General features: G+C 37.5%; 1 protein-coding gene across 1 annotated transcript; it reads right to left on the bottom strand.

The window, feature by feature from the left end:
• Window positions 1-1,366: 1,366 nt before the first annotated feature.
• LOC132710576 (pepsin B-like) lies at window positions 1,367-13,957 on the bottom strand. The gene is made up of 9 exons (XM_060687174.2): window positions 13,756-13,957; window positions 13,340-13,493; window positions 11,958-12,075; window positions 10,756-10,877; window positions 8,650-8,840; window positions 4,802-4,924; window positions 3,038-3,179; window positions 2,366-2,464; window positions 1,367-1,687 (listed from the first exon to the last, which is right to left on the bottom strand). Exons 1-9 carry the CDS (start codon window positions 13,824-13,826, stop codon window positions 1,535-1,537), a joined length of 1,173 nt encoding a protein of 390 aa, XP_060543157.2. The 5' UTR covers window positions 13,827-13,957; the 3' UTR covers window positions 1,367-1,534.
• Between the last annotated feature and the right edge of the window lie 3,256 nt (window positions 13,958-17,213).

The following is a 17,213-nucleotide window of genomic DNA, read 5'->3' as shown; positions in this document are numbered from 1 at the left end:
GGATATATAGGGTAGCAATACCAATAACATTTAGTCTTATATATGCATTACAATGCAGTGAGAAATGCATTACAATGCAGTGAGAAATGCATTACAATGCAGTGAGAAATGCATTGCAATGCAGTGAGACAATGTACAGATCTGTAATCTTAACATTGGAGAAACAAAACAGTCACTTCACAAAACACATGGCACAACACAGGAGAACAAACCCATCAAGATAAAATTCAGCAGTCCACCTGCATTTGAAAGACAAAAGGGCATTCTTTTGAAGACAGCATAGTCCACATTCTGGACAGAGAGACCACTGGTTTGAAAGAGGGATCAAAGACACCATCTACATTAAGACTGAACAGTCCTCTCAACAGGGGAGGAGGGATATGACACCACCTATCTCCTGTTTACAACACAATCTTTCAGCAGTTCAAGAAGGGTCTATAACAACTCACCACAGCCAACTCACCACAACCAATTCACCATGGCCATCTCATGACAGCCAACTTGCTGCTGCCAATTCACCTTGGGACAACTTGCCATGCCAATTCACCACAGAACAACTTGCCACAGAACAAAGAGTTACACTAATATCGAAGAAAATGTCCGATAGAATTATTAAAGAAAGGGTGCCAAAGGAGGGACCAAATAAATGTGAATGACAAAAATTTAAATAACTTTTAAAATTATTTTAAATGAGCAAATGGAATTGTGGAATTGTCTCGTAGCAAGCTATCCCATGTGGCGAGTTGTCCCATTCTGCCCAATTCTGCCCTAAGGTTCATTTGCACTATTCAGGTGATCCTGAGGGCACCAATAAACCTTCAAGTTGCCTCAACAATCTCAGAAGGAGTTCTAACGACTGGATGGTTACAAGGAGTATAAATCCTTACATCCTCTGCCATTCAGTCACAACTGAAGAAGCTTCTTGGATGAAAAGTGAAATGTCTTCAAGGAAAAACAAAGTCCAGTTGCCTTTTGAAAAAGCACCTTTGGGACACGGAAGAAAAGGTTCTTATCTGAAATAAATTCAAACTTCTGATCCATTGAATGGGCCAAAGTCCATTAGGTGGCAGTATTGCAAAACATGTTTCCTCCTGGTAAAACTGCTTCTTGAAAAAACTTTTATTACCAAAATGCTTTATCTCAATTTTGACATTTTGCAGTTAGTACGCATTATTTTCCATTTTCATTTCTCCCATATTTTGAACCAGCTTTCTCCCCCCCCCCTTTTTTTTTTTTTCTTACCACAAAAAACAATTGAGAAAAGGATGAATTTCATTGTGGACAAAAAACAGTGTATATTGTGGAAATCCAAAATATATACATTGTTAAAGAATGAATATTACAAACACCAGTTTGGCATGTTAGAATTTATTTCTTTGTAGCAATGGATCTTAAGTGAACAAACTTCATGTAAAGGGGCTAAGATTTGATGTCAGTTGAGAAACATACAATTTGCTGTACAAATTTAATTTGAAATATTTTGTTGGAATCCAAAAATCAGCTCCATTTATCCAGAAAGAAATTTAGAATTCATTTAGGCTGATGGCGCCAAACCAACTCTGTTGTTTCCCATGTCAAAAATAGAATAATACTCTTTAAGGAAGACATCACCCAGGATCCATAGAGGTTGCCCAGTTGAGGAAGGCACATATGTTGGCTCAATTGCAAGCGAACATTGACCCTCGTTCTGTAAAAGAAAGAAATTGCTTCAGATTGTGCCCTTATTGCAGAAAAGAAAGAACATCAATCATATTTTAATGGAATCTGGATTTGGATTGTGATTAAATTACATGACATAAAAACATTGTCTAACTCAAGCTCTCCACGTTATTACGCAATTACATAAGACTGTAATTTTCTATGGTTTGCTTGAAAGGACATGGTACAAAATCCATATTATATATGCTTCAATATGTGTCTGATTCTTATATGTAATAAAGTACTAAAGAAAATACTAGACTGTGCCAAAATGGACAGGTTAATGATGAAAATTAAGGATAAAGAGGAAACAGAGTACTATTTAATTTGGTTAGAGAATAGAAGCAGCAGTTAGTAATTTATAATTAAGGATGAAACCTTATGTATAACAAAGGAAAATGCATAATAAAAACATTTTTAAAAAAATAATATGCAGCTGATTCTTCAAGAGCAGTCACCTGTGTCATCTGCAAATATTCTGACTGAATTATAGAAGGAGGATTACAGATCTGATAGCTCCAAATTAAGGGACATATTTTCTTTATAAATAAAGTAGCATCAGCCTAATGCTATTTCTACATGACGTTATTATTGAGGTATGGGACATCAATTCATCTTAAAATGAAGTGGTTTCCAATGCACAGAAAATTTAGAAAAGCATACTTACATTGAAGACATAAGCAGAAGGAAGAAGTGGGAACTGGGAACCATTAATGAAAAAGGTAATCGTAGGCATATTCTGGATATTGTTGCAGTCCACCGTATACTGTGAAAGAACAAATGTAAGGGAAGGTTAAATTGAGGCAATAAGGGAGGTTGGCCAGGTTACAGCAGCACTATAAACCCTTATCTCTTTTCTTCAGTCTGTCAAACATGCCTTTAAACTGTGCATAAAATGATATTCAGTTTATTTATGGCCACTAGAGTAACAGAAAAAATAATTAGTTTTGCATTTTTTAAGTAGATTTAAATTTTATACTGCTGAGCTTATTTACCAACCGCTAGCAAAACTCCTTTTTTGCAATTTTATAAATTGTGTTTTATATTGTAGCTCAATCATGTTCAGGTGTGCACAAAAAGGTACATTGTAAGGAATAGTATGCAACAGCCACACACCCCTGTTATTTTGGAGTAAATACCCCAAAATGTATATAAATGTTCATGTAGATTAAAAAACAAAAACAAGTTCACATCCTATTGTGGAAATCAGCCAAAACAAGCATAAGAACAAGAAAACGAGGAACTGCATGAAATCAAACTTAATAGATTCCTCTAGTCGTAATGGTAACAGTTCCCTGAACAATCACAAAATCTGTTAAAGATTCTTTCCTCTACTTACTGAACCATCGTTAGCTGCATTCACAGCCTGAAGGAACTCCGTTAAATATTGTTGTGGGATAGTTAGCAAAAATGTTCCCGTGTCTACAATGCCCTGGCAGCCTTCACTGCACCAACCAGTAGCCTTGTTGCCAATAGTAAATCTATAGAAACAATAAGGACACAGAATATTACTAAAACCATTACAAACAACTAAAACAGACTACAATTGGTAAAATAAATAAAAGCCTATGTATTCTTAATTTACATACAGCCTTTAATCAGCCATTACTGACCGGATAGCCCACAAAGGCCATGATGGAAGGCATCAATCTGAGGAAGGCTGATCAAGACTGTTACATATGCCTAAGAATTAATGGGACACTTAAATGCAGATGCCATACTTCATGGAGGATTGCCCATAAATATTGGCACCATAGTTATGACCATGCCTATTGCATAAATATTGGTCAATATTTTACAATTAGAATGTCCACTAAACATTCTGCTGTATTTATAGAAGCAGGCATGAATATTGCAAGTGATCCTTGGAAAGATCTCTACTAGAAATTTTGGAAGCCAATTCCCAGCAAATGTAACAACAACAAAAAAGCTTCAAATATTAGATAGCTTCATGTGTGAGTGAATGTATCTTCTAATCTAGATAGATTTCATACTCCACCGCATATTAAGTTATTTAACATATTTGTTCAGCGGTATAGTTGCTAAATTCAGTAGCATTTTCTTCTGACCAAACATGCTTAGGATTGAATTGTTTATGGGCTTTTATCAAATTTTCTTCATAAATGTGTGCCAACACTCATAAGGCGTTCCATGTTCTTGATGGAATGGTCAATTTTATTTATTCATTATTGATATTTAAAGCAACTTTTTATTTTCTTTTTCTTTATTTTATATTTAAACTTGTGGCTTGCAATACTAGGTCTCTGAATACAGTGATGAAAGTAGTTACAAATTTCCGTAATAAGAGACTCACTTGACACTTACATCTCATTCTTTTCTATGATGAAGCCTTTTTTGATAAGTTATTTTAAGATATTTTATTATTCTTAGAAATAAAACATTACTATAATACTACTATATAATTATATATAATTATAATCTAATTATATAATTAGATTTATTAAGATGATTTGATATTATGAATATTGTTACTATTATTGTTGCTGCTGACTTGCTCAATGGACTGTTTGTTGGTTTTATATTTACAATAAGAGCCATGGTGGCGCAGAGGTTGGAATGCAGTATTACAGGCTAATTCTGCCAACTGCCAGCAGTTCAATTCTGACTGGCTCAAGGCTGACTCAGCCTTCCATCCTTCTGAGGTCAGTAAAATGAGATTGTTGCTGGCAACATGCTGACTCTGTAAACCGCCTTAGAGAGAGCTGTAAAGCAGTATATAAGTCTAAGTGCTATTGCTTTTTACAATATGTTTTATAGCGATCTGCACTCCGCCCAATGATGGCAGATACAGTACTAGCCGATTGAGGATTTGGCTGGCTGGCTAGCTAGCTGGATGGGTGGATGGTGAGAAGTGATATGCCCATCTGTTTTCCAAATTTGTATCCTAGGCAGAACAAGGCCTGTTTTCCTTCCCACAAACATATTTAGAAGTAGAAAAATAAGTATTGGATTAATCAGTTCTGCCAAAACTCTAATACACCTAACCAACAGGTGAGAGGAATTTATTTATAAAGGGTGAAGAAGCAGCTCATTCAAATAAAATGGAATCAGATATAAATCAGGAAGAAAAGATATTACTTACTCTTGTATACCGATCTGCCAGTAAGCCTCTTCAGTCACAGGGGCCCAAGTAATTTCCCCAGTGTACAACTGGGGGTCCGTGCCTCCCAATATCAGTTCTCCTCCATACTGAACAGTTGGTTGGCTGAGAAGAAAGAGAAAAAATGGGCAAAAGAAAGAGTATTAGCTATAGTTTCTCATCTGCTTGTGGTCTTTTTGTATAGAGTAAACAACCCTAGAATCATTTTCACCAGAAAATATAACCAGAAAGCGAAAGTAAAAAAAAAAAAAAACCAAAACAGTTGTGGGATAAAATTACAAAATAACAATGAAGTAAACTGAGATTGTTGTGTGTTAATCCTGAATATCCACCCATCTTCGGTTCCCCCATTGATGTACACACCCTTCATTCAACTGCTCACTCCACTGAGAACCATGTTTTTAAAGGCTGTGAAAATTCAACTTATCACAATTCCAACTGTGAGATAAGAATATAATTTGAGGTTCAAATGAGGGTACAAATCATCTTCTTACACTTATACTGTGAATAAAGTAATCCTTAGTATATGTGGTGGAATCAACTGAAACGAGGGAGGTCCCAATAGGAGGAGTTACGAGATACACTACCTTGGACTCTTTTTTTTTATTTATTTACAAAGTTTATTTCCATTTTTAAAAACAATGCTTTACATATATACATACAAAATTATTGCAACTAACATATACAAATATGCGCCTATACCACTGATGAAATCCGTTTCATTTCCCTCCCTTTCCTTTCACCCAAATATACCATAAATTCCAACATTCATAATAATCAGAATCTTTCTGGTTCCTAAGTAATTTCGTTAACCGATCTGCCTCTGCGCATTCTGTAATTTTCCAAATCAATTTATTCTCTGTGGGTATTAATTCGTTTTTCCATTCTTGCGCGTATACTATCCTAGCTGCGGTAATAATGTGGTGGATCGAGTACCATTTTTCCTTAGATATTTTATCTGGTTTCATTCCCAATAAAAAAGTCTCTGGTTTCAGCTCTATATTATATCCTGTAATTTCCACTATCCAATTCCGAATCTTGGACCAATATTTGCCTGCTTTGGGACATATCCACCATTGGTGATAGTATGTCCCGCTACCATTCCCGCACTTCCAACATGCCGGGGAGGCTCCCGGAAACTTTCTTGCTATTCTTGCCGGGGGGATATGCCAACGATAGACCATTTTATAAATGTTTTCCTTGTAGGGGGTTGATAAAGTAAATTTCATATTCCCATTCCATATCGCATCCCATTCATCCAGATTTGGGGAAAATCCAAGATTCCTCCCCCAGGCAATCATGGTGTCCTTAATCACCTCCTCACCAATCCATCGTGATATCAAGAACTGGTAGCACCTTGAAAGTAATTTCTTTTCAATTCCCAATAAGGTTTTATCTAGCTCCTGTAGTGACCTATAAATTCCCTCCTTTCCTTTATCCCTTCTGACTCTTGATTGTATTTGGGCATACGCCCACCAATCTACCTTCTTGCCCTGATTCATAAGCTCTTCACGGGTCTTCAAGTCCCCTTGAGGGTCAAGCAAGTCCTGATAAGTCCAAGATGTTTCCTTGTTATATAGTGTTGAGTGTGTTACCGCCTCTAATGGAGCGAACCAAATCGGAATCATTGTGTAGTTGTCGAGCGTCAAGAAGCACTCGACATCATCCATGCGACACCAGAACATGGATACCCGACCGGCAAGGGGGGAGCAGATTCACATGGGTGTTGGTGGTGGAGTAGGCGTCCGATTAGGAGTTTATGTGCACGGGTGTCTTATGGGGTCGCGTGGGATTAGCATACCACTCTGAGAACGCTCCAGAAAATGACGACATTCTAGCAGGCCTGGAGGAATGGGGAAATACGAGACCTGCTCAGCTGAGTGTAATCAGGGACGGAGCTATATAAGAGCCCGACTACGAGGGCGTGACAGTTGCGTCTTTGCTATGTTTTGCATTCCGGTTCCTGTAAGAGCTGATCGCCACGATTAAACGGAGATATACCGACTTGGCTTCGAGCGTATTCTTTGGGCGTGGACACAGTCCCAGGGGAACCGAGAGTAGTGCTTGTTCCTAACACCTTCCCAAGATTCTAATAGGATTCTCCGAAGGTAGTGTCTCTTAAAGTGTCCACATTTCTTGCCCCTCTCTCTCCATAGGAAGTGGTGCCAACCTTGACACAAATCATAACCCTCCAATGTAAGAGTCCTCTTCCTTTTTAGAAGCATCCAATCTCTAATCCAGTTAAATTGGCCGCTTTGTAGTAAAACTCCCATTTTGGTAAACCAAATCCCCCTCTACATAGAGTCTCTTGGAGCATTTTAAGTTTAATGCGGGGCTTCTTTTTCTGCTAAACAAATTTCCTCACATAACTATCTAGCAGTTTGAAGAAACCACTATCCAGTCTCGCGGGGGCAGTCTGGAATAAGTAATTCCATTTTGGAAGCACGTGGGTTTTAATCGTAGCTATCCTTCCCAGTAAGGAGAGTTGCACTTCTCTAGGTCTATCTTTGTTTGGGCTAACAGCTTTGTGTAATTGTCTACTATAATAGACGTGTTTTTGGAAGACATCCAAACACCCAGATATTTAATTCTTTTCGTCACTTGAAAGCCCAATTCTCTCTCCAATTCACTCCAACGATTCCGTGTCATATTCTTTGTTATAATCTTCATCTTATCTCTGTTAATTCGGAGACCTGCAACTCTGCCATACTTCTCTATCTCCTGGAGCAAGTTTTTACCTGATTCTATTGGATCCTCTACAATAAAAACCAAATCATCCGCAAAAGCCTGGGTTTTATATTCTTCAGATTTCACCTTCAACCCCTTTATTCCCTGATTCTTCCTAATTTCCCATAGAAGAGGTTCTAATACAAATATAAATAGACTACACTTCCCCCACAACCTTGGTCTCTATAGGGGAGAGGAAGTATATGAGATTAAACATTTAGGATTAAATCAGGCTTTCCCAAGGGAAGGTGGGGAGTTTGGTAAGATCTTTGTTGAACTGGTGAATCAACAATAAACAAACTTCTTGACTTAAACCTTGGAGCTGTTCTGGTTGCTTGCACTTAACAACATACCGTATATACTTGAGTATAAGCCAACCCGAATATAAGCCGAGGCACCTAATTTTACCACAAAAAACTGGGAAAACTTATTGACTCGAGTATAAGCCTAGGGTGGGAAATGCAGCAGCTACTGGTAAATTTCAAAAATAAAAATAGATACCAATAAAATTACATTAATTGAGGCATCATAATAAAATATAGCAGACTGAGTACAGTAAATAAACGTCACAGCCCTGGAGAAGAGCGGGAGAAGAAGAGCGGCTGCAGGCTCTTGTCCAGTACAGCATGGACAACACAGAGGCGGTCGGCATGCAGGAGAAAAGAAGAGCGGTGATATCAACAGTCATTGGACCACCCATAGAGGCTGCAGGTGCCCGCAGATGAGTGGGAGAGACTGGAGAACACCCGCACTGCACTGGAGAACAGGTAAGTGGGACCCTCACTCGAGTATAAGCCAAGGGGGGGCTTTTTCAAAATAAAAAATGTGCTGCAAAAGTCGGCTTATACATGAGTATATACGGGTAAGTTTTTAAATCAGCAATGATTTAATTCAAAAATAATTTTAAACCTTTTTCTTATCCTGATGCTTCTGCTCTCTTTCAATGTCATTCATTACTGGAATGTTGAACTTGATTATATTTGTGATGATGGGATTGAGCCATGGAATACAAATAAATTGCTTTATTCCAGGTAACGCATTCTGGAAGAAAACCATAATTATACTTACATGCTATGGCACAAATATAATGTGGTTAATCTTACCGTGAGAAGTAAAAGCTAAAAATGGGTTCAGAAATCTGGTTTTGACTCATCATCTGGTGCAAGAGTGATCCCTCGGTATTTGGAATAGGATTGGTCAAACCCAAAATCCCATCAAATTTGCCATAGTAGAAGAAGTTGGCTTCCTCCACACTCAATCCAAACTGTTGGTTTTGAACTGCAATATTCTGGATCTGAGAGAGAAGATTGAAAAACAGATTTCACTTGTAGTTCATAGCATTGCAACAACTCTGCACTTTCTCTTGAAATTCGCATATCTTTACCATAAAGATAATGAAAATCTGTACAGGAGTGAAATGCTCCCGGTTCGGACCAGATCGCCCGATCCGGTAGCGATGGTGGCAGGTGGTTCGGAAAAATCCCTGTGCCCCCCCACACACACACCATGCCCAGCTGAGCCGCACAATCATCAGAGGCTTTTTTTTTACTTTTAAAAGCATTTTTTCTACAACATCTTCCGAAGAAAAAGTGCTTTTAAAAGTAAAAAAAAAAGCCTCTGATGATCACGTGGCTCAGCTGGGATCATCAGAGGCTTTTCAAAGCATTTTTTTCTGCAACCTCTTGGCTGTAGAGGTGGTAAAAAAAAATGCTTTGAAAAATCTCTGGCAACTCCCAGCTGAGTTGCCTGATTGACAGAGGCTTTTCAAAGCATTAGAAAAAATGCTTTGAAAAGTTAAAAAAAAAAGTTGGCCACACCCACCCAGTCACATTAACCCCCCCCCCCCCACCAAGCCACACCCACAGAACCGGTAGTAACAAATTTTACATTTCACCCCTGCTTCCGTATCATTTTCTTTGCAATAGCATGGGGATCGTTTGTCACTGTCTAGCAAGGGCAGTGGTGGCTTGCTAAAAGTTGAGGTTATCCATATGTGAAAATGGTCGTCCATGGGAAGCAATAAAAGAATCAAGACGTTGTGTTTTTGTTGCTGATCACAAATACAAAAAGGGCAGGGCTTTGATCACATTGCTGCAGTTCTGTTATATTGCCTTTTTTTTTTCTTACTCCCCTGCAGATGCTGATGAGAGATACCCCAGTTATATGATAAAAATGTGGAAGAATCTCATTAAGGGTCATTGTCCCGAATGTATTCTATCGTCTTTAGCAAATATGCCAGCTATGACCACCAATGGTAGCAGATATCTAACTGCCATAATTCATCCTTACAAGATTTCAAGGTTCGTTTATTTTATTGACATTATACCCCAAAGAACATAGAGCTGGTGAGTACTACAAGACCAGACTTTTTGTAATAGCACCCTCTCCCTGAAAACTTTTCTAGTCCCTTCCTTGCATCCATTTAAGAAATAGTGAAGGTTAATCTGATGTTGGACTTTCAGTGTTAGATTAGTATGTTATTTTAATCAGAACGCTATTTCTGTAGCTTTTATTATGATACCAATTTACTTCCATTATGTTTATTCTCTTTAAGGCAGTGTTTCCCAAACTTGACCCTTTGAAGATGTATGGACTTCAACTCCCAGAATTCCTCAACCAGGCATACTGGTTGGGGAATTCTGGGAATTGAAGTCCATGCATCTTAAAATAGCCAAGTTTGAGAAACACTGCTGTAAGGTAAAGGTAAAGGTTCCCCTCACACATATGTGCTAGTCGTTCCCGATTCTAGGGGGTGGTGCTCATCTCCGTTTCAAATTCGAAGAGTCAGCGCTATCCGAAGACATCTCCGTGGTCATGTGGCCGGCATGACTAAACACCAAAGGCACATGGAACACTGTTACCTTCCCACCAAAGGTGGCCCTATTTTTCCACTTGCATTTTTTACGTGCTTTCGAACTGTTAGGTTGGCAGAAGCTGGGACATGTAACAGGAGCTCACCCCGTTACGTAGCACTAGGGATTTGAACTGCCGACCTTTTGATCAACAAGCTCAGTGTCTTAGCCACTGAGCCACCATGTCCCTTCTTATTCTCTTTAGACATGGTCATTTTAATGCTTATTTTATGCATTGGTCCCCTAAAACAGTTATACATATAAATGTAAATAAGTAAGAGTTAATTCTAATGAATTAATCAGTGTAGCATAGTAGTAAGGAATTAATGACTAAAAACTTGGTTAAAATCCACTCACCCGCACAGTATCATAACCTAACATTATACTCAAGCTACCAGATCCATATCTCAGGATGTAAGTTTGTTGATTATTGCTATAATAAGTAGATGACTGTTTTGGGTCAAACAGATGATGGTTTTCTACAACAAAACAAGAAAAAAATAGAGAGTAAAAGCTTTGCTCTATGTGTAGTGAAAGATCATTTTCTCTATACTTAAATCACAACAGTCAGTACTTTACTTCACTACCAGCCCACACTTTTTCATTCTCTCATGTTGTAGGAAAAGTCCACATCAAAATTTTAATTCTTTACACTGAAATGGCAAGGGGATAGAAAGCATTTGAAAGAGGCATTTTTCAAAAAGACATGCATAAGAAACATCCTTATTAGTACAGGTCAAGAGGTCCCCTTTTGTGGACCCAAATCAAAGCAAAACTATGGGCAACATGGCAACTTTCAGCATTTTAAAATACCCTCCCCCCCACAAGGTATTAGGAAGTGCACTTCCAGTGAAAAACCTTTATGTGTAGAGCTGATCATGACTCTGGTCATTTTGGCCCAGTGACACACTTAGAATTTTGATTCTTTTTCTCATAAACTGATTGTCATTTTTGCCCTGGGAAATGAAACACGCAGTTATGAAATGGGAAATCCAGTACTGTATTGTAGGCACCAACTATTTTCTATTTTGTAAAAAATAATAATAAGGGTGCAGGAAAGAGCAAATTCAGGTGAAATTGTTTAACCCCCTCAAAGCACCCAAAATGATGGAAAAAGAGCCCAAATTTTCAGCTCTGCTCCCTTCAGTGATCCACTCACTGACTGGAAGGCTGAGTTGGGGTCTGCAACCCAGAAAAGTTTCCTTACCAATCGACAAGGTATAAATGGTTTAAAATAAGGGGGAAATATACACTGCTCAAAAAAATAAAGGGAACACAAGCAGAAGACATCCGAGATCTGAATGAATGAAATAGCCTTATTAAATACTTTGTTCTTTACATACAGTAGTTTATACACTGCTCAAACAACTAAAGGGAACACAAAACTACTGTATGTAACGAACAAAGTATTTAATAACTATTTCATTCATTCAGATCTCGGATGTCTTCTGCTTGTGTTCCCTTTATTTTTTTGAGCAGTATATTTGGTTTTGACAAAAGTAAATATTTTCCCTAGAAGCATATATTCAAAACCTTCAGCAAGGGAGTGGACTACTCACCACAGGCCGTTGATGTGCAATATGTAGAAGGTACCCACAGAACACCAGAGCCAGTATCCAAAAGAACAAGAAAATCTTGGGGTGGAGTTCCAATGGTTATTTTTCCAAAGTAAAAAGACTGTCAAATGAAAATAATTATGAGACAGGTTTCACAAAAACTTTGGAGTAACTAAATAGGTAAATAAGTAGGGAAAAACCTCTCCCTGACATTACCTGCCCGTCCTTGAGATCAAATAGGAGAGACATCCTCCAGTCCCTTCTCTGAAATGTTGCCATCTAGTGCAGGGGTCTCCAACCTTGGCAACTTTAAGACTTGTGGACTTCAACTTCAAGAATTGAAGTTGAACTCTGGGAGTTGAAGTCCACAAGTCTTAAAGTTGCCAAGGTTGGAGACCCCTGATCTAGTGGGACCTCAAAATATCTCTGTGACTACAAGAACCTGTTCTAGGGCTACAAACATTCAGATGACTACAAAATGACAGCAAAGAGGCACAGTGCACTATTTTCTGCCATCTCACAATCTCCAGATTTTTGCAGCCCAAATCTTGGCAGCCCTAGGAAACTGGATTTTTTTTCTACTTGCACCTTGCTCATTCTCCATGAAAAAGAGAAAAAAAACATTTTAAAATCTGAAGGGTTATTTGTCGTTTTAGTGAGTACAAAATGAACAAATAAACCAAACTTTGGTTATATGTTCATGGAAGAGTGTACACTGTACTGAATGATGCTTTAAACCAAGGCTTCTTGTTACTATCAAACATAGTGTTTGGCTCCAATGTGACTTACTCAGAAGTAAATAGATCTATTATTCCAGTTGTAGACTACCTCGCTTCTTTGGGAGTAAGTTATGCAGTTGCTGTCTTTTATTCATTCGGAGTAAAGACAAATTGTAGCCCTAACTCAGAATGCTCACCAGTCATAGTAAAAAAAACTATCCCAAATACATATTACATTAAGTTGCTCTTTAACAAGGCGGGCATATCTAGGTATTATTGTCAGAAAACAGTGGTCCAATTACATGAGACTTAAAAATACAGAGAACTATTTTTTCCTGAATAATAATCAGAAAAAATAATAATCAGCAAAAAAATAATAATTGCAAAATATGTTGCTGAATAATCAGGTAGCATCAAAAATTGATTTAAATAAATAAATGGATTATGTTCTTTCCTGAATTCAGGCATCAGCAGTCCATTTACAGTTGTTCATAGGAGAAAGGAAAGATGAAATAATTAAGTGATATTTCATTATACATATATAACATCCTATTGATTGGTTCTGAGAAGAGCTATCACAATGTGCCAATAATAAACTTAAATGCTAGAGTTACAAAGTCAGGTGAAGGAGAGGAAAATACATATTTCTGTGGTTTAAATACTTACGTTCAAATAATTGGTCATTGGTTCATATGTAGCACTGAATTTATTGAACTGATACTTTAATCCAGGATCAATATGGTATGTTTCCAAAAATTCTTCCAACACTCCATGCTCTCTCATATTTTCACGAATGGATTTTCCTTTCTTCAGAATGATTCTACATACCAAGAAAGATAGTCAGAATATCCTTCACTATCACAACTATCTGCATATTTTTAAAATTTTGTTACTAAAAACAATAATATCCTATCAAACAAGTACTACACAAACAAGAGATTAAGCGAAGAAGCAGGAATACTGAGGCTTGCCATAGAAATATAAAAACATAATTTTGCCACCATTTTTGACTAAAAGCAATGTGCTTTAGATTGTTTCAATTCTATTTTCATTTAATGTATGGTCTTAGCTGAGATACTCACCTATTGAGTCTACCTTCTGACAGGTAGACACAAACTAATGCCAGGATCAACCACTTCATGATACTTTGCATCTTGGGGAATTATCTCAGGGAATCCAAAAATTTTGCCAACAACTAGGCTGCTGTGACTCCGCTTTTATATCCAAGGCAACTGTTCTCTGCTATTTAATCTCTTTGTTCTTGTGTCCCATATCTCTCTCTTTAATCTTATTATACTAAGCCAATACTAACATACCTTTTCTTATGGATAATAGGAATTAACTTTCCTCTGTTTGAATTACGTACAATTGAATTTTTGCCCTTGATGTTAAATAAAAGACTAATAGAATTTGGCTTCACAAAGCATTACCTGATAGCAATATCTGATATATATATATATATGATAATATATCGAAATGAAAAACTATAATCAATTTCTCCTTGGAAGCTGCTCCCATTGTTTTAAGAAATAATGGAAAATGAATGAATAATCCCAGTTGCTCTAATAATGATCAGTTGCTCTAGTAAGGTTGGACAAGGTTACTTTTGATTGAATTACATTTTAGAATTCTCAGTTTATGCTTGCTAATTTTTTTGTTGAACCTTGGAAAACTGCATGGTGGTTCTGTCCTGCATGAAAATTGACATTCCAGAACACGACTGTGTCGATTCATCCTTCCATTCCCAGTTGTGAAAGTAAAAGAACCCCAGGTTCTTAACTGGAGCCATGTGCCAGAGAAGTTTCCAATTTACATTTTCTGCTAGTCCTTCATATATTTTATAAAAACATTTTTCCCATTTCATTTATCTGTGAAATAAGGAGCTTCTTGGATGAGAAGCAAAATGTCTTCAAAGAAAAACAAGGAAGTCCAGTTGCCTCCTGAAAAAGCACCTTTGGGACAACCATGACCTGGATGACTGAGAATCTCTACAGACTTTTAGCTCTGGAGTTCTTTCTGAAAGGATTAAAAAGCGAGAGCCTTAAACATTCAGGGAAGATTTATAAAGTCAGTTTATTTATATAATTATATGATTTCCATTTTTCATATTCTGGGGAAATTATTCTCTCACCACCTTTCTTTATGAGCATGGCCTTGCTCTCACTTCTACAATACCTGTTGTTCAAAAAGATCTACTGGGAAAATAATTCAATGCATGTCAAGAATATCCAGGAACACATTGTTTTTAAATAGAACAAATTGTAATATGGAAATTAAATCCATCTTTGATATCCTGTGTTACCAGTCTGTCAATCTGACTATTCATATAATATCAGTTGCAGAAACAATAGTTCAATTGGAGTGTCATAGGGAAAGAAACCCATCACTGCTATAATGAAAACAGAAAAGATGTTCCAGTGACGTCAATCTCTGAATGCATGCAACGGTTATTCAATTCATTTTTCTGAAAACTAACAACCAATGGCTGATTAGGAAAGATGGGAACTGTTGTTTAACACATCTGGACACTGTCAGCTTGTAAAATCTTATCTCATGAATGAGATTTTTTATTTATTTTATTTTATTTGTCAAGAACATATTAGGTAATATATGCACTAAGTAATATATCACTATATGATAGCATGTGCACCAAGACAAATTCCTTGTGTGTCCAATCGCACTTGGCCAATAAAAAATTCTAATTCTAATTCTAATATTAATATATAAGTATAAGCATAAATTGAATACATAAAATAGATACAAATAGAGGAAACATTAGAATAGGGACAGTAGGCACACTGGTGCTCTTATGCATGCCCCTTAGGAACGGGGTGAGGTCAGATGTGGGTTTCAGCAGGTTCTGACCAGTTCTGGAGAACCAGTAGCAAAAACTTTGAGTAGTTCGGAGAACCGGTAGTAAAAATTCTGACTGGCCCCACCCCCATCTATTCTCTGCCTCCCAAGTCCCAGCTATTCAGGAGGAAATGGGGATTTTGCAATAACCTTCCCTCTGGAGGGGGGACGGAATGGAGATTTTACAGTATCTTTCCCCTGCCACGCCCACCAAGCCACAGAACCGGTAGTAAAAAAACTTGAAACCCACCACTGGGTGAGGTCAACAGTAGACAGTCTTAGGTTAAAATTTTGGGGGTTTTGGGATGAAACCACAGAGTCAGGTAGTGCATTCCAGGCATTGACCACTCTGTTCCTGAAGTCATATTTTCTGCAATCGAGTTTGGAGCGGTTCACTTTAAGTTTGTATCTATTATGTGCTCTTGTATTGTTGTGGTTAAAGCTGAAGTAGTCTTGACAGGTAGGACATTGTAGCAGATAATTTTATGAGCTACGCTTAGGTCATACCGAAGGCGGCATAGTTCTAAGTTTTCTAAGCCCAGAATTTCAAGTCTGATGGCATAAGGTATTTTGTTGCAAGCAGAGGAGTGGAGGAGTGTTGCTATTACATTCAATTGGATACCTCTCCATTTAATACTTTTGCCTTCTGTCCTATTAAAAACTACCAGTTGCAACATTCTGAGTGGTTCTGGGGCCCCACACAGTGTTGTGTGCTTGTGTATTGTTGTGATTGAAGCTGCAGTAGTCATTATCTTTGGTGAGTTCAACAACTAATTCATAAGTTCATTTATTTCGTAAATTACAAAAATCATATTTTAAAAAATGGGTATGAATCTGTATTTTTTTTTTTAATATTCACAAACATTTGTTATTAGTTAATAAGAAATGCCAGTTCAAATTCAGTAGTATTTCAGAGCAGGATGAACCATTTATTTCTTTAGGAATTACTCCAACAGGCCTTTTTCTTGAAAGATTACTCTTTCCTTCTTCCTTCCTTCCTCCAGCATCCCTTTTTTCCTTCAGGGGGATCCTGGAGGGATTTTCCTTTCTTTTGCACAGGATACAAAAAAGCCCCTTTAGGATCAGCTAGAAGCATATATTCCTTATCCTGTTTGTATTACTCTTCCATCCTTTTTTATCACCTCTACTTTGTCACTGAAAATCACTCATGTCAAAACTTGCTATTTGCTATTAAAGCAAGGAACTGTGTGAAACAGGAGAAGTACATTCACAAAGCCTTATGCTTTAATTTTGACATAAAAAGATAGATTATGACTGTATTTGTCCTCAGTTAGCCAACCTTGATAGATCCTTAGTCCTGTCACAATTGATTGAAATACCCTTCACTTCCTCTGATAGGTGGAGATACATCAGTATCAGAATCACCCACTTCATAATGTACAGGATCTACATCAGTCGTGAAATCCAAAATTTTTTACTACCAGTTCTGTGGGTGTGGCTTGGTGGGTGTGGCTTGGTGGGCGTGGATACTGCAGGGGAAGGATCCTGCAAAATCTCCATTCCCATCCCATTCCAGGGGAAGGATACTAATGTAAATGAAGCGGACTCTGATAGATGACCACTGGATAACTTTCTATTCACTCTATTCTAAAAAGCAATGCATCCAGTTGGAAAAAGTACAAACTCAGCCAAAATCCTTTTGGTACCTCTAGGAGGCCTCTAAGTT

Source organism: Pantherophis guttatus, chromosome 3 (assembly GCF_059756535.1).
Source record: "Pantherophis guttatus breed Tessera chromosome 3, ASM5975653v1, whole genome shotgun sequence".
NCBI classification, from domain to species: domain Eukaryota; kingdom Metazoa; phylum Chordata; class Lepidosauria; order Squamata; family Colubridae; genus Pantherophis; species Pantherophis guttatus.
This window is presented reverse-complemented; position numbering and strand designations above follow the sequence as displayed.